The sequence below is a fragment of the Thamnophis sirtalis genome, unplaced genomic scaffold, assembly GCF_051295495.1.
Source record: "Thamnophis sirtalis isolate CommonGarterSnake01/CBP01778 unplaced genomic scaffold, rThaSir2_p1.2 scaffold_100, whole genome shotgun sequence".
Lineage (NCBI taxonomy): Eukaryota > Metazoa > Chordata > Lepidosauria > Squamata > Natricidae > Thamnophis > Thamnophis sirtalis.
In genome coordinates this window covers 10,230-30,200 of record NW_028261480.1, presented here as the reverse complement: position 1 = coordinate 30,200, position 19,971 = coordinate 10,230, and the positions used below count along the sequence as shown (strand labels likewise).

Here is a 19,971-nt window from a genome sequence, read left to right as displayed (position 1 = left end):
GGAGGTCTTCTAGCCCAACCCCCTGCTATTCAGGAGAAATGGATGTCCGTTTGGGGAGGAGGAGGTGGAAGAGGAGGAGGAAGAGGAGAGAGAAGAGGTGGCAGAGGGAAAGGGGAGGAAGGAAGGAAGAGAGGAGGAATAGCAATAGCAATAGCAGTTAGACTTATATACCGCTTTATAGGGCTTCCAGCCCTCTCTAAGCGGTTTACAGAGTCAGCATATCACCCCCCCCAGTCTGGGTCCTCATTTCACCCACCTCGGAAGGATGGAAGGCTGAGTTAACCTTGAGCCGGTGAGATTAGAACCGCTGAACTGCAGATAACAGTCAGCTGAAGTGGCCTGCAGTACTGCACCCTAAACACTGCGCCACCTCGGCTCTTAGGAGGAAGAAGGGAGGGGGGAAGAAGATGAGGAGGAGAGGAGGAAGAGGAGGGAGGGGGGGAAAGAGGGGAGGAGGAAGAAGAAGAGGGGAGTGGGAGGAGGAAGAGAAGGAGGAAGAGGGGAGGCAGAGGAGGAGGAGGAGGAGGGGAAGAAGAGGAGGGAGAGAGAGAGGAGGAGGAGGAGGAGGAGGAGGAGGAGGAGGAGGAGGAGAAGGAGAGAGAAGAGATGGCAGAGGGAAAGGGGAGGAAGGGAGGAAGAGGGGAGGAGGAGGAAGAAGAGGGGAATGGGAGGAGGCAGAGGAGCAGGAAGAGGAGGAGGAAGAGGCTAAGAAGAGGAGGGAGAGAGGATGAGGAGGAGGAAGAGGAGGATGGGAGCAAGAGGAGGAAAAGGAGGGAGAAGAGGTGGCAGAGGGAGAGGGGAGGAGGGGGGAGGAAGAAGGGAGGGGGAGAAGGAGGAAGAAGAGGAGGAGGAGAAGTGGAGGAGGAAGAGAGGAGGAAGAGGGGAGAAGGAAGAAGAGGAGGAAGAGGGGAGGAGGAAGAGGGGAGTGGGAGAAGGAAGACGAGGGAGAAGAGAAAGGGGCAGAAGGAGAGGGAGGGGAAGGAGGAAGAGGAGGAAGGAGAGGGGGAAGGGAAGGACAACAATACAGTATAACATAGTGGAACCTTGGAGGTCATGTAGTCCAACCCCTTGCTTAAGCAGGAAACTCTATCCCTTCCCAGGCAAATGGCTGTCTGGTCTCATCTTGAAAACCTCCAAGGATGGAGCTACCTGCAACTTCAGAAGGCAACTTCTCTTCCACCGATTCACGGTCCTCCCTTGAACCGATGGACTGTCAGCCTTTGGTTTTACCTCCAGTTGGGTGGCTGGAGGGTGGGGAGGGGAGGAGCGGGGTGAGGTGGGGGGGGGCGGGCACACCTTTCTCCTACCTGCCTGGTTCGTGGTGATGTTGACGGCCACAAATCTCGGCGACTCGAAGCTGAGGTCCGAGACGCCGTTGACGGCCTCCACCGAGAAGGAGTAGTTGGTGTGAGCCAGGAGGTTGGAGATGGAGACCGACCCTTGGGCCAGGTTCATCTGCTGGGGGAGGAAACGGATCCCGGACCCGCAGGATTCGCAGTGCTCCCCTCCCCAGGTGCAGCGGTGGCAGATCACGTTGTAGGTGGCGTCGTGGCGCCCCCCTCTGTCCAGCGGAGGGGCCCAGTCGAGGGTCACCGTCGTGCCGTTCACGCTGGAGAGCAGGTTCGTGGGAGCGGAAGGAGGACCTGGAGAAGCCCAGAAGAAGCGGAGAGTCAAGGCGGAGGCCCAGTTGAGGCCCACGTCGAAGGGCAGGGTGAGGCCGTGTTAGGGAAAGACCTTGAGGGACGGAGGACGGAGAGGCCAGATAAGAGAAGGCTCGGCCCACGGATGCGCAACGGGTTAAGGAAAGCAAGTCAGGGGAGAATCTTTCTAAATGTATCGTGTTGCAAAACGGAGGGAGGGGCGCCTTGTGAAGTGTGTAATTGTATGTGTGAATAGCCTTGAGAGGTGGAGAGGAAAGATGCTACCGAGGGACCTGGTTAGATAAGAGACCGCTTAGCCTTCAGCTGTATGATGGATGGAAAAAGAGGGGGAGGAGAACGCAATGGATTTGAGAATTTGATTGCAATGACATCACGGTGGAGAGAGAGGGGGGGAGAGAGAGAAAAGAGAAAGAGAAAGAAGGAAGAGAAAGAAGGAAGGAAGGAAAGAGAGAAAGAGAAAAAGGAAGGAAAGAAAGGAGGAAGGAAAGAAAGAAGAAAAGAGAGAGAAAGAAAAAGGAAGGAAGGAAAGAGAAAAAAAGAAACTTTCAAAATGATGCACACACACGAGAGAGAGAGAGAAGAAAGGAAAGGAGAAAGAAAGAAAGAAACTTTCAAAATGATGCACACACACAGGAGAGAGAGAGAAAGAAGAAAGGAAAGGAGAAAGAAAGGAAGGAAAAGAAAGGGAGGAAGGAAAAGAAAAAGAGAAAGAAAGGAAGCAGAGAGAAAGAAAAAGGAAGGAAGGAAAGAGAGAGAAAGAAACTTTCAAAATGATGCGCGCGCACACAGGAGAGAGAAGGGGGGAGAAAGGAAAGGAAAAGAAAAAGAAAGGAAGGAAAAAAGGAAGGAAAAGAAAAAGAGGAAAGAAAAAGTGATAGAGAAAGAAAGAAAAAGGAAGGTAGGAAAGAAAAAGAAAGAATAGGAAAGGAAGAAAGAAGGAAGGAAGGAAGGAAGGAAAGAGAGAGAGACAAAAGCTTAGGATTTTGCTTGCTGTTTGTCTTTTTTAAAAAAAAACAAAATACTAGTTTCTTTATTCAATGTCTTGTCCTGCTGTTTCATAAATTATTTTGGGGTGCACTCCAGTCCAGGTAGAAAAAATGTAACCCCTTCACCCCACGAACCAGAGTGGGAACTTCTTCATTATCAGGGAAATTGTAACCAGAAGGGAAACGCAATTGACGAAGTTGAGAACTGGCAAATTGCAATTGACGAAGTTGAAAACTGGCAAATGGCAATTGACGAAGTTGAGAACTGGCAAATTGCAATTGACGAAGTTGAAAACTGGCAAATTGCAATTGACGAAGTTGAAAACTGGCAAATGGCAATTGACGAAGTTGAGAACTGGCAAATTGCAATTGACGAAGTTGAAAACTGGCAAATTGCAATTGACGAAGTTGAAAACTGGCAAATTGCAATTGACGAAGTTGAAAACTGGCAAATTGCAATTGACGAAGTTGAGAACTGGCAAATTGCAATTGACGAAATTGAAAACTGGCAAATTGCAATTGACGAAGTTGAAAACTGGCAAATGGCAATTGACGAAGTTGAGAACTGGCAAATGGCAATTGACGAAGTTGAGAACTGGCAAATTGCAATTGACGAAGTTGAGAACTGGCAAATTGCAATTGACGAAATTGAAAACTGGCAAATTGCAATTGACGAAGTTGAGAACTGGCAAATGGCAATTGACGAAGTTGAAAACTGGCAAATTGCAACTGACGAAGTTGAGAACTGGCAAATTGCAATTGACGAAGTTGAGAACTGGCAAATTGCAATTGACGAAGTTGAGAACTGGCAAATTGCAATTGACGAAGTTGAGAACTGGCAAATTGCAACCGGAAGAAAAAGCACAACTGATGCCATGAAAGTGACAAATTTAGGACCGAGAAGGGAAACCCAACGGGGGAAGACGAAGCTGAGAAATTTAAAAATTAGGAGAAAAGAAATACGTACGCGTGCAGGCCGCTGAAGGAGGGTCCTGGGGAGCACGGTAAAAGGTATTTTCACAGCGACACACCTGTGCGGCCAGGGCGTCGGAGTAGCTGTTAGAAGGACACCTGGCACAGAGCTGGTCTCCGGGGGAAGATTTATAAAAGCCAACTTGGCAGGCTGCAGAAGAGAAGAAAGAAAGAAAGAAAGAAAGAAAGAAAGAAAGAAAGAAAGAAAGAAAGAAAGAAAGAAAGAAAGAAAGAAAGAAAGAAAGAAAGAAAGATTCAGACATGGCGGTTTATTTATCCATTTATTCATTTCAATTTTGTTACTATTACTTTGATTTTTATCTATTATTGTGAGTTCGATGCTAGGTAGAGGCAGATATTTCTCTCTCTCTCTCTCTCTGGGCACAATGAGAATATATCTGCTGAACAAAACTCCACCCTGGCGACAGGAAGGGCATCTGGCCATTCAATGCTCTGCTAGCTCCATTCACTTGTCCAGACTCCTGGAAGGAGAGCCAGAAGGGACCTTGGAGGTCTTCTAGTCTAACCCCCTGTTCAAACAGAAGACCGTAGACGGTTTCAATCAATCAATCAATCAATCAATCAATTAATCAATCAATCAGAATAGAGCTGGAAGGGACCTTGGAGGTCTTCTAGTCCAACCCTCTGTTCAAGCAGGAGACCCTAGACCATTTCAATTAAGCCATCAATCCAAAGTGATCTGGAAGGGACCTTGGAGGTCTTCTATCCCAACCCCCTGCTCAAGGAAGAGACCCTAGACCATTTCAATTAAGCCATCAATCCAAAGTGATCTGGAAGGGACCTTAGAGGTCTTCTAGCCCAACCCACCGCTCGAGCAGGAGACCCCAGACCATTCCAATCAATCAATCAATCAATCAATCCCGTCATAAGTACAAATCAGCCACCAAGCCTCTGAATTCTGATCGGCTGACCCCCCCGGGGACGCTGTGTGAAAAACAGCCACAAGCCACTTTTCCCGTTGTAACTTTGGTCGCTAAATGAACCGTCGCAAGTCCAGGGCTGTCTCTGAAAAAGGAAAGGAGGCCCAAACCAGTTTCCAGCGTATTATTATTATTATTTTTCCCTCAATGCCTGGGCAAAACGTGTTTTCCCTTTTCCGTCGTAATTGCATTATTCCAAGTTCTAAAAATAAACCGATCTAATAAAGGAAGACTTTGGCCTGCATAAATAAACTGAATTTTTTTTCTCCCTACCCATCTCAAAGGAGGTTTATTTATAGCTGGTTATTTGCTCTGCCTATCTAGAAGGAGGGGGGGAAAAACAGCCAAGGGATCTATTTAGCAATCCCAAATTAAACTCTTTTCCTCCTTCCTTCTTTCTTTCCGTCCTTTCATCGACAAATCTTATCGATTTCAATGCGAATGGACCTAAATTGGGGACAGTCTGTCGTTCGAACGAGCCAGAGGGGAATCTGTGCAAGATTTTAAAGCGCGTATTGCTCCGAAAGTCACCGAAATCGAGCTAAAGTTCTCGATCGTTCCCTTCTGGGGGGTGAGGGGCAGGTGGTCCTCGCATTACGGCCATTCGTTTACTGACAGGGTTTGAGGCAGGGAAGCGTAGTCCATTTCAGACAAATGACAGGCCAGGGTCTCTTCTTCAACACCTCCAGGGATGGAGCCACTGACGACTTCTGGAGGCAAATTATTCCACTGATTCATTGATCTGGGGTTACAGGATAACAGAGCGGGAAGGGGCCTTGGAGGTCTTCTAGTCCAACCCCCTGCTCAAGCAGGAGACCCTGGACCGTTTCAATCAAGCAATCAATCAGTCAATCAATCAATCAGAATAGAGCTGGAAGGGATCTTAGAGGTCTTCTAGTCCATCCCCCATGCTCAAGCAGGAGACCCTAGACATTTCAATCAATCAATGAGAATAGAGCAGGAAGGGACCTTAAAGGTCTTCTAGTCCAACCCCCTGCTCAAGCAGGAGACCATAGACCATTTCAAACCATCAAAACAATCAGAACAGAGGTCAAAGGGACCTTGGAGGTCTTCTAGTCCAATCCTCGATCATTTCAATCAATCAATCAATCAGTCAGTCAGTCAATCAATCAATCAATCAGAATAGAGCTGGAAGGGATCTTAGAGGTCTTCTAATCCATCCCCCATGCTCAAGCAGGAGACCCTAGATATTTCAATCAATCAATCAGAATAGAGCAGGAAGGGACTTTGGAGGTCTTCTAGTCCAGCCCCCTGCTTAAGCAGGAGACACTATACTATTTCAATCAATCAATCAATCCATTCATCCATCAGAATAGAGCTGGAAAGGACCTTCGAGGTCTTCTAGTCCATCCCCCATGCTCAAGCAGGAGACCCTAGACCATTTCAATCAATCAATCAAGAATAGAGCTGGAAGGGACCTTGGAGGTCTTCTAGCCCAACCCTCTGCTCAAGCAGGAGACCCTCGACCATTTCAATCAATCAATCAAGAATAGAGCTGGAAGGGACCTTGGAGGTCTTCTAGCCCAACCCTCTGCTCAAGCAGGAGACCCTGGACCATTTCAATCAATCAATCAAGAATAGAGCTGGAAGGGACCTTGGAGGTCTTCTAGTCCAACCCTCTGCTCAAGCAGGTGACCCTAGACCATTTCAATCCATCAATCAAGAATAGAGCAGGAAGGGACCTTAGAGGTCTTCTAGTCCAGCCCCCTGCTCAAGCAGGAGACCCTCGACCATTTCAGACAAATGGCTCTCCAGTCTCTTCTTGAAGAAACCTCCCTTGGACGCCGTCCCAAATTTATCCCGCGTATAAGGTGACGGCAGGTACCACCTTTCACTCGGGCGTCCTTGCCCGCCGTGACTTTGATGCGCTACCCCTTGTGTTCAATTTTGTCAAGGCAGAAACACGCTCGGTTTCCCCCCCCCCCACCTCAGAGTGCAACGAAGCCCACCCACCCCCACGCGATGTCTTTGCTGATCCAACGCTCAACTTCCCTCGTTCGGAGAAGAAGTCAAAAAGCAAATAAACACCGTCTCCTCGGTGGCTCGGCTAAACAAACGCATGTCGCCTCGGGCGAGCAGTACAAGCGTCTCTTCCCGGCTTCTTATCGGCGTTTATTTAGACAGCGGCGGGCCAGATGATCTTGCGGGAGCCCCCCAGGGGGCAGGGGGGAAACAAACGGAGGAGGAAATGGTTGTGTTCTGAGCGAGGCTTCCCAAGAGCCTGAAGCCAACTTTTGGTCCCGACAAAAACCCCTTTTATTAATTTGCGGTGAATTCTGCTGCTTCACATCTAGCAAAGTCTTTCCAGGGAGGATTTACGGTCACAGACCTTATCTGGCTTGGAGAGCTGCCAGGCCGATCTCTGCAGAACTTGGCCAGGAGTCTCCAAACCAATTAAGTGAACTAATGGTCTCCTGCAAATTGTAGGTAGGTAGGTAGGTAGGTAGGTAGGTAGGTAGGTAGGTAGGTAGGTAGGTAGGTAGGTAGATAGATAGATAGATAGATAGATAGATAGATAGATAGATAGATAGATAGATAGATAGATAGATAGATAGATAGATAGATAGATAGATAGATAGATAGATAGATAGATATGGATGGAGAGAGAAAGAGACATGGATGGATGGATGGATGGATGGAGAGAGATACGAATGGAGATAGATAGATAGATAGATAGATAGATAGATAGATAGATAGATAGATAGATAGATAGATAGATAGATAGATAGATAGATATGGATGGAGAGAGAAAGAGACATGGATGGATTGATGGATGGATGGAGAGAGATACGAATGGATATAGATAGATAGATAGATAGATAGATAGATAGATAGATAGATAGATAGATAGATAGATAGATAGATAGATAGATATGGATGGAGAGAGAAAGAGACATGGATGGATTGATGGATGGATGGATGGATGGATGGAGAGAGATACGAATGGATATAGATAGATAGATAGATAGATAGATAGATAGATAGATAGATAGATAGATAGATAGATAGATAGATAGATATGGATGGAGAGAGAAAGAGACATGGATGGATGGATGGATGGATGGAGAGAGATACGAATGGAGATAGATAGATAGATAGATAGATAGATAGATAGATAGATAGATAGATAGATAGATAGATAGATAGATATGGATGGAGAGAGAAAGAGACATGGATGGATTGATGGATGGATGGAGAGAGATACGAATGGATATAGATAGATAGATAGATAGATAGATAGATAGATAGATAGATAGATAGATAGATAGATAGATAGATAGATAGATATGGATGGAGAGAGAAAGAGACATGGATGGATTGATGGATGGATGGAGAGAGATACGAATGGATATAGATAGATAGATAGATAGATAGATAGATAGATAGATAGATAGATAGATAGATAGATAGATAGATAGATATGGATGGAGAGAGAAAGAGACATGGATGGATGGATGGATGGATGGATGGAGAGAGATACGAATGGAGATAGATAGATAGATAGATAGATAGATAGATAGATAGATAGATAGATAGATAGATAGATAGATAGATAGATAGATATGGATGGAGAGAGAAAGAGACATGGATGGATTGATGGATGGATGGAGAGAGATACGAATGGATATAGATAGATAGATAGATAGATAGATAGATAGATAGATAGATAGATAGATAGATAGATAGATAGATAGATAGATAGATAGATAGATATGGATGGAGAGAGAAAGAGACATGGATGGATGGATGGATGGATGGATGGATGGATGGATGGAGAGAGATACGAATGGAGATAGATAGATAGATAGATAGATAGATAGATAGATAGATAGATAGATAGATAGATAGATAGATAAAATAGATAGATAGATAGATATACAGAACAGAAATACACACACACACACACACACACACTTTCCCACGTTACGTGAGCGGCCATAACACACTTCCACAAAGGCCTCATTTCCCTGATCTCCGTAAGTCTCCTAAGTCCTTCGGGCCGTGGGGCTTAATTTGGCAAATATTTCTCTTTCCGCGCACAATCCCAACGGAGAGTATTCGTTTTACTCGGGGACGCAAGGAAATCCGGCTTTTTACAATTGCAGGTTGCTTTCGAAAGGAGGTGTGTTTTTTTTTAATCTGGAAAGATTCCTAAAAGATTCTCTCCGTTGTTTTGAGTGCGGGAAACCCACTTCCTGCGAAACATGAGGTCTCCTACCGCATCTGTATTTTTACCTGCAACTTTTGCTATTGTACAGGGAGTCCTCGACTTAAAACCATTCATTTAGTGACCGCTCAAAGTTACGACGTCAACAAAAACAAAGGGACCCTTTTCCACACTTACATTATCCTCTGTGGTCACGCTATCCGAATTTGGATGCTTGGCCACTGACTCGTATTTACGGCGGTCGTAGCGTCCCGGGGGTCTTGTGATCCCCTTTTGGCGACCTTCCGACAAGCAACGTTGACGGGGGAGCCACATTCGATGAACAACTTGACATAACCACTGGAGTCATCCTCCTCTTTTAACGACCCTATAATCCCTTGCGGGGTGGAGTCGGGGCAACGGAATGGAGCGGATTGTTTTCCTGGCCGGATGCCTGTCGTGTCGCCAGTACAGAGTTTTATTCGGCAGATATGTTCCCATTGTGCCCAGAGAGAGAGAGAAATATCCGCCTCTCCCTAGGTTCGAACTCACAGCCTCCTGATTGTGAGGCCAGCGCTCCACCGCTAAGGCCACCGCACCCACTCCTGACTCAACCACTGGAGCGATTCACATAAAAACGACGGTGGCAAGAAGGGTCATAAAACGGAGCGAAATTCAACCACCCTGCTTTACAAGAGACATTTCGGGCTCGGTTGAGGTCGTATGTCAAGGACAGCCTGGGCAAAGATTTTTCTCTCGCCACCCTATCAGTACTCCCCCCCAAAACCATCCTCCCCGCCCTGTGTCTTACCCAAACACGCGTCCTTCCGTTCTTCGTACCCGGCGCTGCAGACGCACTTCCCGATGGGCACCAGCCACTCGCCCTCCGCGCTGCAGTACATTTTGGGGGTGTCCCTCTCCTCCGAGTGCGTCACGCACTCTCCCCGCACCTCCACCAGGGAGGAGGAATCCGCCCCCGTCACCGCTTCGGAGAAAGCCGCCAGGTTCCTGACCATGGCGGGACACTTCTTGTAATAGACGCGGACGGAGACAACGGCGATGCAGGCGCCGATGTCCTGGAAGGCCAGGTAGAACCCCCGCTTGGTCAGGGGCCCCACCCCTCGGACTTCGGTGTTCAGCTTGAGCCGCCGGACGCCGAGGTCCACGTTGGTGAAGCTCTCGTCGGCCGCGATGGTGTCGATTTTGACGAACTGGCTCTCGCGGGTGGTACTGCCCAGATCCCGGTCGGATTGGAGGTAGTAGAGGTTAAAGGTCTCCTTACAGGTGCCCAAGACACCTGGCATGCTGTTGCAATCCCGTAGGGTGAACTGGATCTCGGCGTAAACCCGGTGAGCCCCGTGCCTCTGGATCCAACTCGTCCTGAGCCAGTTGTTCTGATTTGCCGTCATGACGTTGCATACCTGATAGGTGTGGATGGGCTGGAAGAACTCGTCCATCTCGTTGATGGAGTCCCACTGGGAGAGAGAGAGGGAGGGGGGGAAAGAAGGGTGGTGGTGGTCAGGATTTGAACCCGGGGCTCTGGGCATGGGAACCGAGAACGGAGGAGGACGAGGAGGACGAGGACAAGGAGGACGAGGGACTGGGCCTGTAGAATAGAAGTTGTGGGTGCTGGAAGGTTCTGTTTTTTTTTAAAGGAGATTGGATAGCTGTTGGTCCGGGAACTCCTGCTGGAGAAGGGGGTTGGACTAGATGACCGCCAAGGTCCCTCCCGGCCCTGTGGTTCTACAGTTGGGGGATTGAAGAGTATTAGAGAGGGAGGGGAAATAGGAAGATGGAAACTGCTTGTAGGAAAGAGGGGCAGAAGTCATAATTCTGTATTTTCTTCTCCTTCGTTTCCTTTCTCTTCTCCCCCTTCCTCGCTTCTCCTCCCTTTCTTTCTTTCTTTCCTTCCTTCCATTCTTTCTCTCTTCCTTTCTTTCTTCCTCCCCTCCTTTACTTCCTCTCGCTTTCTTTCTGTTTTTCTTTTCTTCCTTCCTTTCCTTTTTTTCCTTTTTCTTCCTTCCTTCCTTCCTTTACTTTCTGTCATCTTTCTTTCTTTATCTATTTATTTATTTTTCTTTTCTTCCTTTTTTCTCTTTCTTTTTTTTTCTTCCTTCCTTTCTTCCTCCCTTCCTTTACTTCCTCTCATCTTTCTTTATCTATTTTTCTTTTCTTCCTTCCTTTACTTTTTTCCTCTTTTTCTTCCTTCCTTCCTTCCTTCCTTCCTTTCTTTCTTTCTTCCTTTACTTTCTGTCATCTTTCTTTATCTATTTATTTATTTTTCTTTTCTTCCTTTTTTCCTTTTTTCTTTTCTTCCTTCCTTCCTTTCTTCCTCCCTTCCTTTACTTCCTCTCACCTTTCTTTATCTATTTTTTTCTTCTTTTTCTTTCTTTCTCTCACTTTTTCTTTCTTTTACTTTTTCCTTCTTTCACTTTCTTCCTTTCTTCCTTCCTTTACTTCCTCTCACCTTTCTTTCTTTCTCTATTTATTAATTTTTCTTTTCTTCTTTCCCTTTCTTCCTCTATTTTTCTTTCTTCCTTTCTTTCTTCCTCCCTTCCTTTACTTCCTCTCACCTTTCTTTCTTTCTTGCTTTCTCTATTTATTTTTCTTCCTTCTTTTCATTTCTTCCTCTTTTTCTTTCTTTCTCTCCTTTCTCCCTTCTTTCCATCCTGCTTTCCTTTCCTTCCCTCCCTCCTTCCTTCCTTCCCTCCCTTTCTTTCTTCCTCTCTCTCTTTTTTCTCTCTCCTTCTCTCTCTCTCTCTCTCTCTCTCTCTCTCTCTCTCTCTCTCTCTCTCTCTCTCTCTCTCTCTCTCTCTCTCTCTCTCTCTCTCTCTCAGCCAGCCCACCTCCCAAGGTTGTTGTTATGGGCCCAATAGGAGGAGAAAAGCAGATTCGGCCCACCTTCCCCGCCCCCTTTGGCTTATTTATAGAAATAATAAAAGTAGGATTAAAATAAACGCATAGAAGCTCCAAGCTGGCCCACAGAGAGGTTTACGGCTGCCCAAGCTGGCTTTTTCGTCCTTTTCCAATCGCAGCCTTAACGTGACTGGCTCTGCGCCATCCTGGCTAACATTGATTAAGATTTCCCTGTCTCTGCCTTGGCATCTGGCAGGGAGGTCCTGGCAGCCGGCCAAAGGCTGGAAGCCGATGCCAGCAGATGCATTTCAGGCTGGCACAGAAGGAGAAGCTTCTCGTCTTGACGTGGCACGAGGTTCATTATGGATGCCAAGGGTGGCTTGGCATCCCCTCCCCTACGGAGCAGCCTCGGGTGGCAGGCTGCGAGGGCCGCGAGTGAGCCGGCCAGCTTCCTTGGCCCACCAAGTCTTGGCAAGGGTCGGAAGCTTAAGTGGCGTTGGCGTTGAGAAGCTGGCATTTGAACGAATGGTATTGCACCCGTTACGGAAAGACGACGGAAGAACGAAGTCGGAAGGGACCCTGGAGGTCCTCTAGTCCAGCCCCCTGCTCAAGCAAGAGATGGTTCAGGGGGTTTGGCTAAGAAACGGAGAATCTCTCAATCTTTGAGATTTGGGGTTTGGGGCCAATTTTCACAGTTGGGGGTTGAATTTAGAGGAAGGGTTTTTTTTTCAACATTGCCAGATTGAAGAGGGGTGGGCTTCCACTCCCAGAATCCCCCAGCCAGTGTGCTTTAAGAGGGGAGGACTTCCACTCCCAGAATTCCCCAGCCAGCAATGCTTTAAGAGGGGTGGGCTTCCACTCCCAGAATCCCCCAGTCAGCAATGCTTTAAGAGGGGTGGGCTTCAACTCCCAGAATCCCCCAGCCAGCATGCTTTAAGAGGGATGGGCTTCAACTCCCAGAATCCCCCATTCAGCGTGCTTTAAGAGGGGTGGGCTTCCACTCCCAGAATCCCCTAGCCAGCATGCTTTAAGGGGGGTGGGCTTCCACTCCCAGAATCCCCTAGCCAGCATGCTTTAAGGGGGGTGGGCTTCCACTCCCAGAATCCCCTAGCCAGCATGCTTTAAGAGGGGTGGGCTTCCACTCCCAGAATCCCCTAGCCAGCATGCTTTAAGAGGGGTGGGCTTCCACTCCCAGAATCCCCCAGCCAGCATGCTTTAAGAGGGGAGGACTTCCACTCCCAGAATCCCCCAGCCATCAATGCTTTAAGAGGGGAGGACTTCCACTCCCAGAATCTCCCAGCCAGCAATGCTTTAAGAGGGGTGGGCTTCCACTCCCAGAATCCCCTAGCCAGCATGCTTTAAGAGGGGAGGACTTCCACTCCCAGAATCCCCTAGCCAGCATGCTTTAAGAGGGTAGGACTTCCACTCCCAGAATCCCCCAGCCAGCATGCTTTAAGAGGGGTGGGCTTCCACTCCCAGAATCCCCTAGCCAGCATGCTTTAAGAGGGGAGGACTTCCACTCCCAGAATCCCCTAGCCAGCATGCTTTAAGAGGGTAGGACTTCCACTCCCAGAATTCCCCAGCCAGCATGCTTTAAGAGGGGTGGGCTTCCACTCCCAGAATCCCCTAGCCAGCATGCTTTAAGAGGGTAGGACTTCCACTCCCAGAATTCCCCAGCCAGCATGCTTTAAGAGGAGTGGGCTTCAACTCCCAGCATTCCCAGGCCAGAGTGCTTTAAGAGGGGTGGACTTGCTGAGCGACCCCCAACGGTGTGGGTCATAAGTCGAGGACTCTCCGTGATCCAAGGCACTGAATTTGGCACGGTTTGGAGAAGGTGGGATTTGCTTAATAATCAAATGCCAGCAGCGTCCGTTTTCCCAACCGGCTCGAGACAAACAGATTAAAAACATTTAAACCCGATTAATGGCCGCTCCCCAATGAACTGGGAGGCCTGGAAAGGAAGAAACCAAATTCTGCTGAAATAAAAAGGATTATTATTATTATTATTTTTGGGGATAACAGGCAATGGTTTGCTCCAACCTTTCTCCCGTCGCTAAGAGAGAGAGAGAGAGAGAGAAATCTCTTAGCTGGACACAAAATGAGGATGTCACCGCTCATGCGTTGAGACAGGAGGCCTGATTTCATCTCTGCTTGGGAATTTATCTAATAGTTTAAATGGGAGCTAATGCTGGATTAAGGGGGGAAATCAGATTATAAATGGATAAAGAGGATGGAAAGAGAGAGGATGTTGAAAGCAGCTTAAAATCTAGGCGAAAATTACTTAAAAGGCAGAATCCGAGGGTTGGAAGGGGCCTTGATTGATTGAAATGGTCTGGGGTCTCCTGCTTGAGCATGGGGGATGGACTAGAAGACCTCCAAGGTCCCTTCCAGCTCTCTTCTGATTGATTAATGGATTGAAATGGTCTAGGGTCTCCTGCTTGAGCAGAAGGTTGGACTAGAAGACCTCCAGGGTCCCTTCCAGCTCTATTCTGACTGATTGATTGAAATGGTGCAAGGTCTCCTACTTGAGCAGGGGGTTGGTCTAGAAGACCTCCAAGGTCCCTTCCAACTCTATTCTGATGGATTGATTGATTGAAATGGTGCAGGGTCTCCTGCTTGAGCACAGGGTTGGACTAGAAGACCTCCAAAGTCCCTTCCACCCCTATCCTGATTGACTCATTGATTGAAATGGTCTCCTGATTGAGCAGGGGGTTGGACTAGAAGACCTCCAAGGTCCCCTTCCGACTTGACGATGTGACTGTGGTTGTGATTGTGATTATGATTGTGATTGTGACTGTGGTTGATTATGATTGTGATGTGGTTGCAATGTTTGTGACTTGATGTGATCGCCATTATAATTGATTGTGACTGTGATCGTTTAGGATTGTGATTGTGAAATGATTGTGATTATGATTGTGATTATGAATGTGATTGTGATTGGGTGGTTGTGATCGTGACTGTGGTTGTTTATGATTATGATTGTGATGTGATTGCCATTACGATTGATTGTGATTGTGTCTGTGATTATGATTGATTGTGATTGTGATCGATTATGATTTTGGTTATGAATGTGATTGTGATCTGACTGTGATTGTGACTGTGGTTGATTATGATTATGATTGTGATGTGATTGCCATTATGATTCTGTGTCTGTGATTATGATTGATTATGATTTATGATTGTGATTGTAATATGACTGTGATTATAATTGATTGTGATTGTGACTGTGACTGTGGTTGATTTTGATTGTGATGTGGTTGCAATGTTTGTGACTGTGATGTGATTGCCATTATGATTGATTTTGATTGTGACTGTGATCGATTAGGATTGTGATTGTGAAATGATTGTGATTATGAATGTGATTGCGATTGGGTGGTTGTGATTGTGACTGTGGTTGATTATGATTATGATTGTGATGTGATTGCCATTACAATTGATTGTGATTGTGTCTGTGATTATGATTGATTGTGACTGTGATCGATTATGATTGTGGTTATGAATGTGATTGTGGTTGTGACTGTGGTTGATTATGATTATGATTGTGATGTGATTGCCATTATGATTGTGATTGTGTCTGTGATTATGATTGATTATGATTTTGGTTATGAATGTGATTGTGATGTGACTATGATTATGACTGATTGTGATTGTGACCGTGACTGATTATGATTGTGATGTGATTGCAATGATTGTGATTGCGACGGACTGTGATTGTGGTGTGATTGTGGTTATCATTGATTGTGACTGTGAATATGAATGATTGTGATTATGAATGTGACTGTGATTGATTTTGATTATGATGTGATTGCAAACGATTGATTGTTATTGTGATTGTGATTATGAATGTGATTATGAGTGATTGTGCAATTATGATTTATTATGATTGTGACTGTGAGTGAGATTATGATTTATTGTGATGGTGATTATGAATGTGATGACGATGATATGATTACAGTCAGGATTATTACTTACCCCGTGGGAAGGATAAATGAGCCAGCCCCAGTCGCCAATTATCTTGGACGTATCCAGCAAATTCACTGCAAACACAAAAGAAAAAATCTTTTTTCCCCAGAGGATCTAAAGCAATGATGACTCCTGAATGTTTGGGCACAACGGATTGTCTGAACACAAGAGTGGATAACTCCAGATAGTCCTCAACTTACAACAGTTCATTTAGTGACCTTTCAAACTTGCAACAGCCCTGAAAAAAAAGTGACTTAGGCCCACGCTTCACACTTACGACGCACACAGCGCTTCCATGGTCACGTGGTCAAAATTCACACGCCTGGCAACCGACTCGTACTTACGACGATAGCAACGCCCCAGGGAGAGGAGGGGGTGTCACATGATCCCCTCTTTGCGACTCTTCGGACTAGCCAAGCCAACGGGGAATCCCGATTCGCTGAACGGCCGTGTCGCTCGCCAAACAGCTGCGGCGATTCGCTTAACGACGGCGGCACGGAAAAAGCAGTCAAACAGGGCCAAACGCACTTAACAAATGTCTCAAAATTGTGGCCGTAATTCAAGGAGTACCAGTATTTGGATCCAGATGGTATAATGAGGTTTTATGCCTTTTTTTGTTATTAATTTTTTTATTTATTTTTGTTACATAATAAAAATTCTTTTGTGAACCGAGTGTCGTCCGAATTCCCCCTTTAACATTCCCACCAAAGGACCCAATTCATTTTACATTATATTTCCATTATTTCCAATTTTATTCCATATTCCTTTTCTTCTGTTTTCCCATTTCCAGTTTTTAACACGTAACAAACCATATAATTTTTCTTCCTCTTTAAAAATAAACAATTGTTCGTTTCTTTTCCGTCTGTTTTCCGCTAACAACGCGAATCTTCAAGTTTCAAGTTTTATATAATCAACGTAACGTAATTATTTAACAGCTTTAAGGTTCCTAGTGTGATTCCCACACGTTCTAATTAAAACGTATTTTTACCTTGTTAAGAATCTCTCTTCCTACTGGATCATATCACTCTACTATACTCCTATTTCTAAATTTTCTCTTCTCTTTTTCTTCTGTTTTTTTTATTTTATTATTTTTTTACCTTCCTTCCCTCCTTCCTTCCCTCCCTCCTTCCCCCTTCCCTCCCTCCATTCTTCTCCCCTTCCCTCCTTCCCTTCCCTCCCTCCCTCCTTCCCTCCTTCCTTCCCTCCTTTCTTCTCTCCTTCTCTCCTTCCTTTCCTCCTTCCCTTCCCTCCCTCCTTCCCTCCTTCCTTCCCTCCTTTCTTCTCTCCTTCCCTCCTTCCCTTTCCTACTTCCTTCCCTCCTTCCTTCCCTCCTTTCTTCTCTCCTTCTCTTTTTCTTCTATTTTACGTGTCATAACTTTTCTTCTGTATCTCCCCTCTCACTTTTCGATAGATTTTTTTTTTGAGTAGCTCTCCTCCCCAATAAGGTTTTCTGCCTTGTGCAGGGGGGGTTGGACTAGAAGACCTCACGGGGTCCCTGCGATTTTACGTTTCTTCTACGTTCTGCATTCTGGGACTCTGTGGGGGTTGTGTGAAGCCACACACACACACACACACACACACACACACACACACACACAAAGTCAGAGACTCAGAAAAAAAAAGCGTTTTGTTTTTCTGATCATGTTATCAAGATGTTTAAAATGCTCCCAAATGCTCTGCTGAAAAAACACCATGGAACTACAGATAGCAATAAGTCTTTGGAAGCGACGGACGGAATACCAATTTCTAAGTCATTCCCTCTCTCCAAAACATTTATAAGAGAGCATTTTAATTGCAAAAAAAGAATAAGAATAAGAATAATAACCAGGATCTTTCCCCCCCACCCAAAGAAGCGGGTTAGAAAAAAAAGGCCCATTTGTATTTCTTCCCACTTTTTATTTCTCTTTATTTTATTTTTCTATCCTTCCCCCTTTTTTCCATCACTTTCCGGGAGAATTTTTTTTAAAAAAAAAATCCAGATTTTTTCAAATCCGCAGAGAAACCAGCCGGAGTTGGATTGCTCTGCTTCATCCCGGTGGGAGACGAAGGCAAGAAGAAGAAGAAGAAAAATTAAAATTAAAATCAAAGTTCCCATTTTTAAGGCTGGCGATCAGCAGGAAATAGGGATTAATTATAATGGGGAGATTAATGAGAACAGTGGGAAGTCTTGAAGGTAGGTGGGGAAAAACAGCTTCTGGGTTTGGTGTTTCTCTTTCTCCTTTTCCACCTCCTCCATCCTCTCTTCCTCCTCCTCCTCCTCCTCCTCTCCTACCATATCTTCTCCTTCTCCATCTTCTCCTCCATCTTCTCCGTCTCCATCTTCCAACCTTCCTTCTCCTTCCTCTCTTCCTCTTCCACCTCCACCCCTCTTCCTCCTTTTTTCTCCTCCTCCTCCTCTCCTTGTCTATCATATCTTCTTTCTCCATCTTCTCCTCCATCTTCCAACTTTCCTCCTCCTCCTTCTCCATCCTCTCTTTCTCTTCCTCCTCCACCTCTCTTCCTCCCGCTCCTCCTCCACCCTCCTTCTCTTCCTCCTCCTCTCCTACCATATCTTCTCCTTCTCCATCTTCTCCATCTTCTGTCTCCTTCTTCCAACCTTCCTTCTCCTTCTCCTTCCTTTCTTTCTCTTCCTCCTCCACCCCACTTCCTCCATCTTTCTCCTCCTCCTCCTCTCCTTCTCTACCATATCTTCTCTTTCTCCATCTTCTCTTTCTCCATTTCCAATCTTCCTTCTCCTCCTTCTCCATCCTCTTTCTCCTTCTTCTTCCTCCACCCCTCTTCCTCCTTCTCTTCCTCCTCCTCTCCTTGTCTACCATATCTTCTCTTTCTCCATCTTCTCTTTCTCCATTTCCAACCTTCCTTCTCCTCCTTCTCCATCCTCTCTTTCTCCTTCTTCTTCCTCCATCCTTCTTCCACCTTCTCTTCCTCCTCCTTTCCTTGTCTACCGTATCTTCTCTTTCTCCATCTTCCAACTTTTCTTCTTCTCCACCCTCTCTTTCTCTTCTTCCTCCACCCCTCTTCCTCCTTCTCCTCTTCCTCCTTTCCTTGTCTACCGTATCTTCTCTTTTTCCATCGTCCAATCTTTCTACTCCTCTTCCTTCTTCTCCTTCTCATCCTCCTCTCCTTGTCTATCATGTCATCTTCTTTCTCTATCTTCTCCTTCTCCAGCTTCCAACCTTCCTTCTCCTTCTTTTTCTCCTCCTCTCCTTGTCTACCATATCTTCTCTTTCTCCATCTTCTCTTTCTCCATTTCCAACCTTCCTTCTCCTCCTTCTCCATCCTCTCTTTCTCCCTTCTTCTTCCTCCACCCTTCTTCCTCCTTCTCTTCCTCCTCCTTGTCTACCGTATCTTCTCTTTCTCCATCTTCTCCTTCTCCATCTTCCAACTTTCCTTCTTCTCCACCCTCTTTCTCTTCTTCCTCCACCCCTCTTCCTCCTTCTCCTCTTCCTCCTTTCCTTGTCTACCGTATCTTCTCTTTCTCCATCATCCAATCTTTCTACTCATCTTCCTCCTTCTCCTTCTCCTCTCCTTGTCTATCATGTCATCTTCTCTATCTTCTCCAGCTTCCAACCTTCCTTCTTTTTCTCCTCCTCTCCTTGTCTACCATATCTTCTCTTTCTCCATCTTCTCTTTCTCCATTTCCAGCCTTCCTTCTCCTCCTCCTCCATCCTCTCTTTCTCCTGCTTCCTCCTCGACCCCTCTTCCTCCTTCTCTCTTTGTCTATCATATCTTCTTTCTCCATCTTCTCTTTCTCCATTTCCAACCTTTCTTCTCCTCCTTCTCCATCCTCTCTTTCTCCTTCTTCTTCCTCCACCCTTCTTCCTCCTCCTCCTCCTTCTCCTTTCCTTGTCTACCGTATCTTCTCCTTCTCCATCTTCCAACCTTCCTTCTCCTCCTTCTCCATCCTCTCTTTCTCTTCCTCCTCCACCTCTCTTCCTCCTCCTCCTCCTCTCCTTGTCTACAGTATCTTCTCTTTCTCCATCGTCCAATCTTTCTACTCCTCTTCCTCTTTCTCCTTCTCATCCTCCTCTCCTTGTCTATCATGTCATCTTCCTCTCTATCTTCTCCTTCTCCAGCTTCCAACCTTCCTTCTCCTTCTCTTTCTCCTCCTCTCCTTGTCTACCATATCTTCTCTTTCTCCATCTTCTCTTTCTCCATTTCCAGCCTTCCTTCTCCTCCTCCTCCATCCTCTCTTTCTCCTGCTTCCTCCTCGACCCCTCTTCCTCCTTCTCTCTTTGTCTATCATATCTTCTTTCTCCATCTTCTCTTTCTCCATTTCCAACCTTTCTTCTCCTCCTTCTCCATCCTCTCTTTCTCCTTCTTCTTCCTCCACCCTTCTTCTTCCTCCTCCTCCTCCTCCTCCTCCTTTTCTTGTCTACCGTATCTTCTCCTTCTCCATCTTCCAACCTTCCTTCTCCTCCTTC

General features: G+C 46.1%; 1 protein-coding gene across 1 annotated transcript; it reads right to left on the bottom strand.

The window, feature by feature from the left end:
- Window positions 1–1,296: 1,296 nt before the first annotated feature.
- LOC106542523 (ephrin type-A receptor 8) lies at window positions 1,297–15,660 on the bottom strand (the record flags this gene model as incomplete). Its single annotated transcript, XM_087703221.1, has 4 exons — window positions 15,557–15,660; window positions 9,540–10,203; window positions 3,615–3,770; window positions 1,297–1,643 (listed from the first exon to the last, which is right to left on the bottom strand). Coding segments are annotated over exons 2-4 (1,149 nt in total), but the record flags the coding sequence as incomplete, so codon positions are not given.
- Window positions 15,661–19,971: the final 4,311 nt, after the last annotated feature.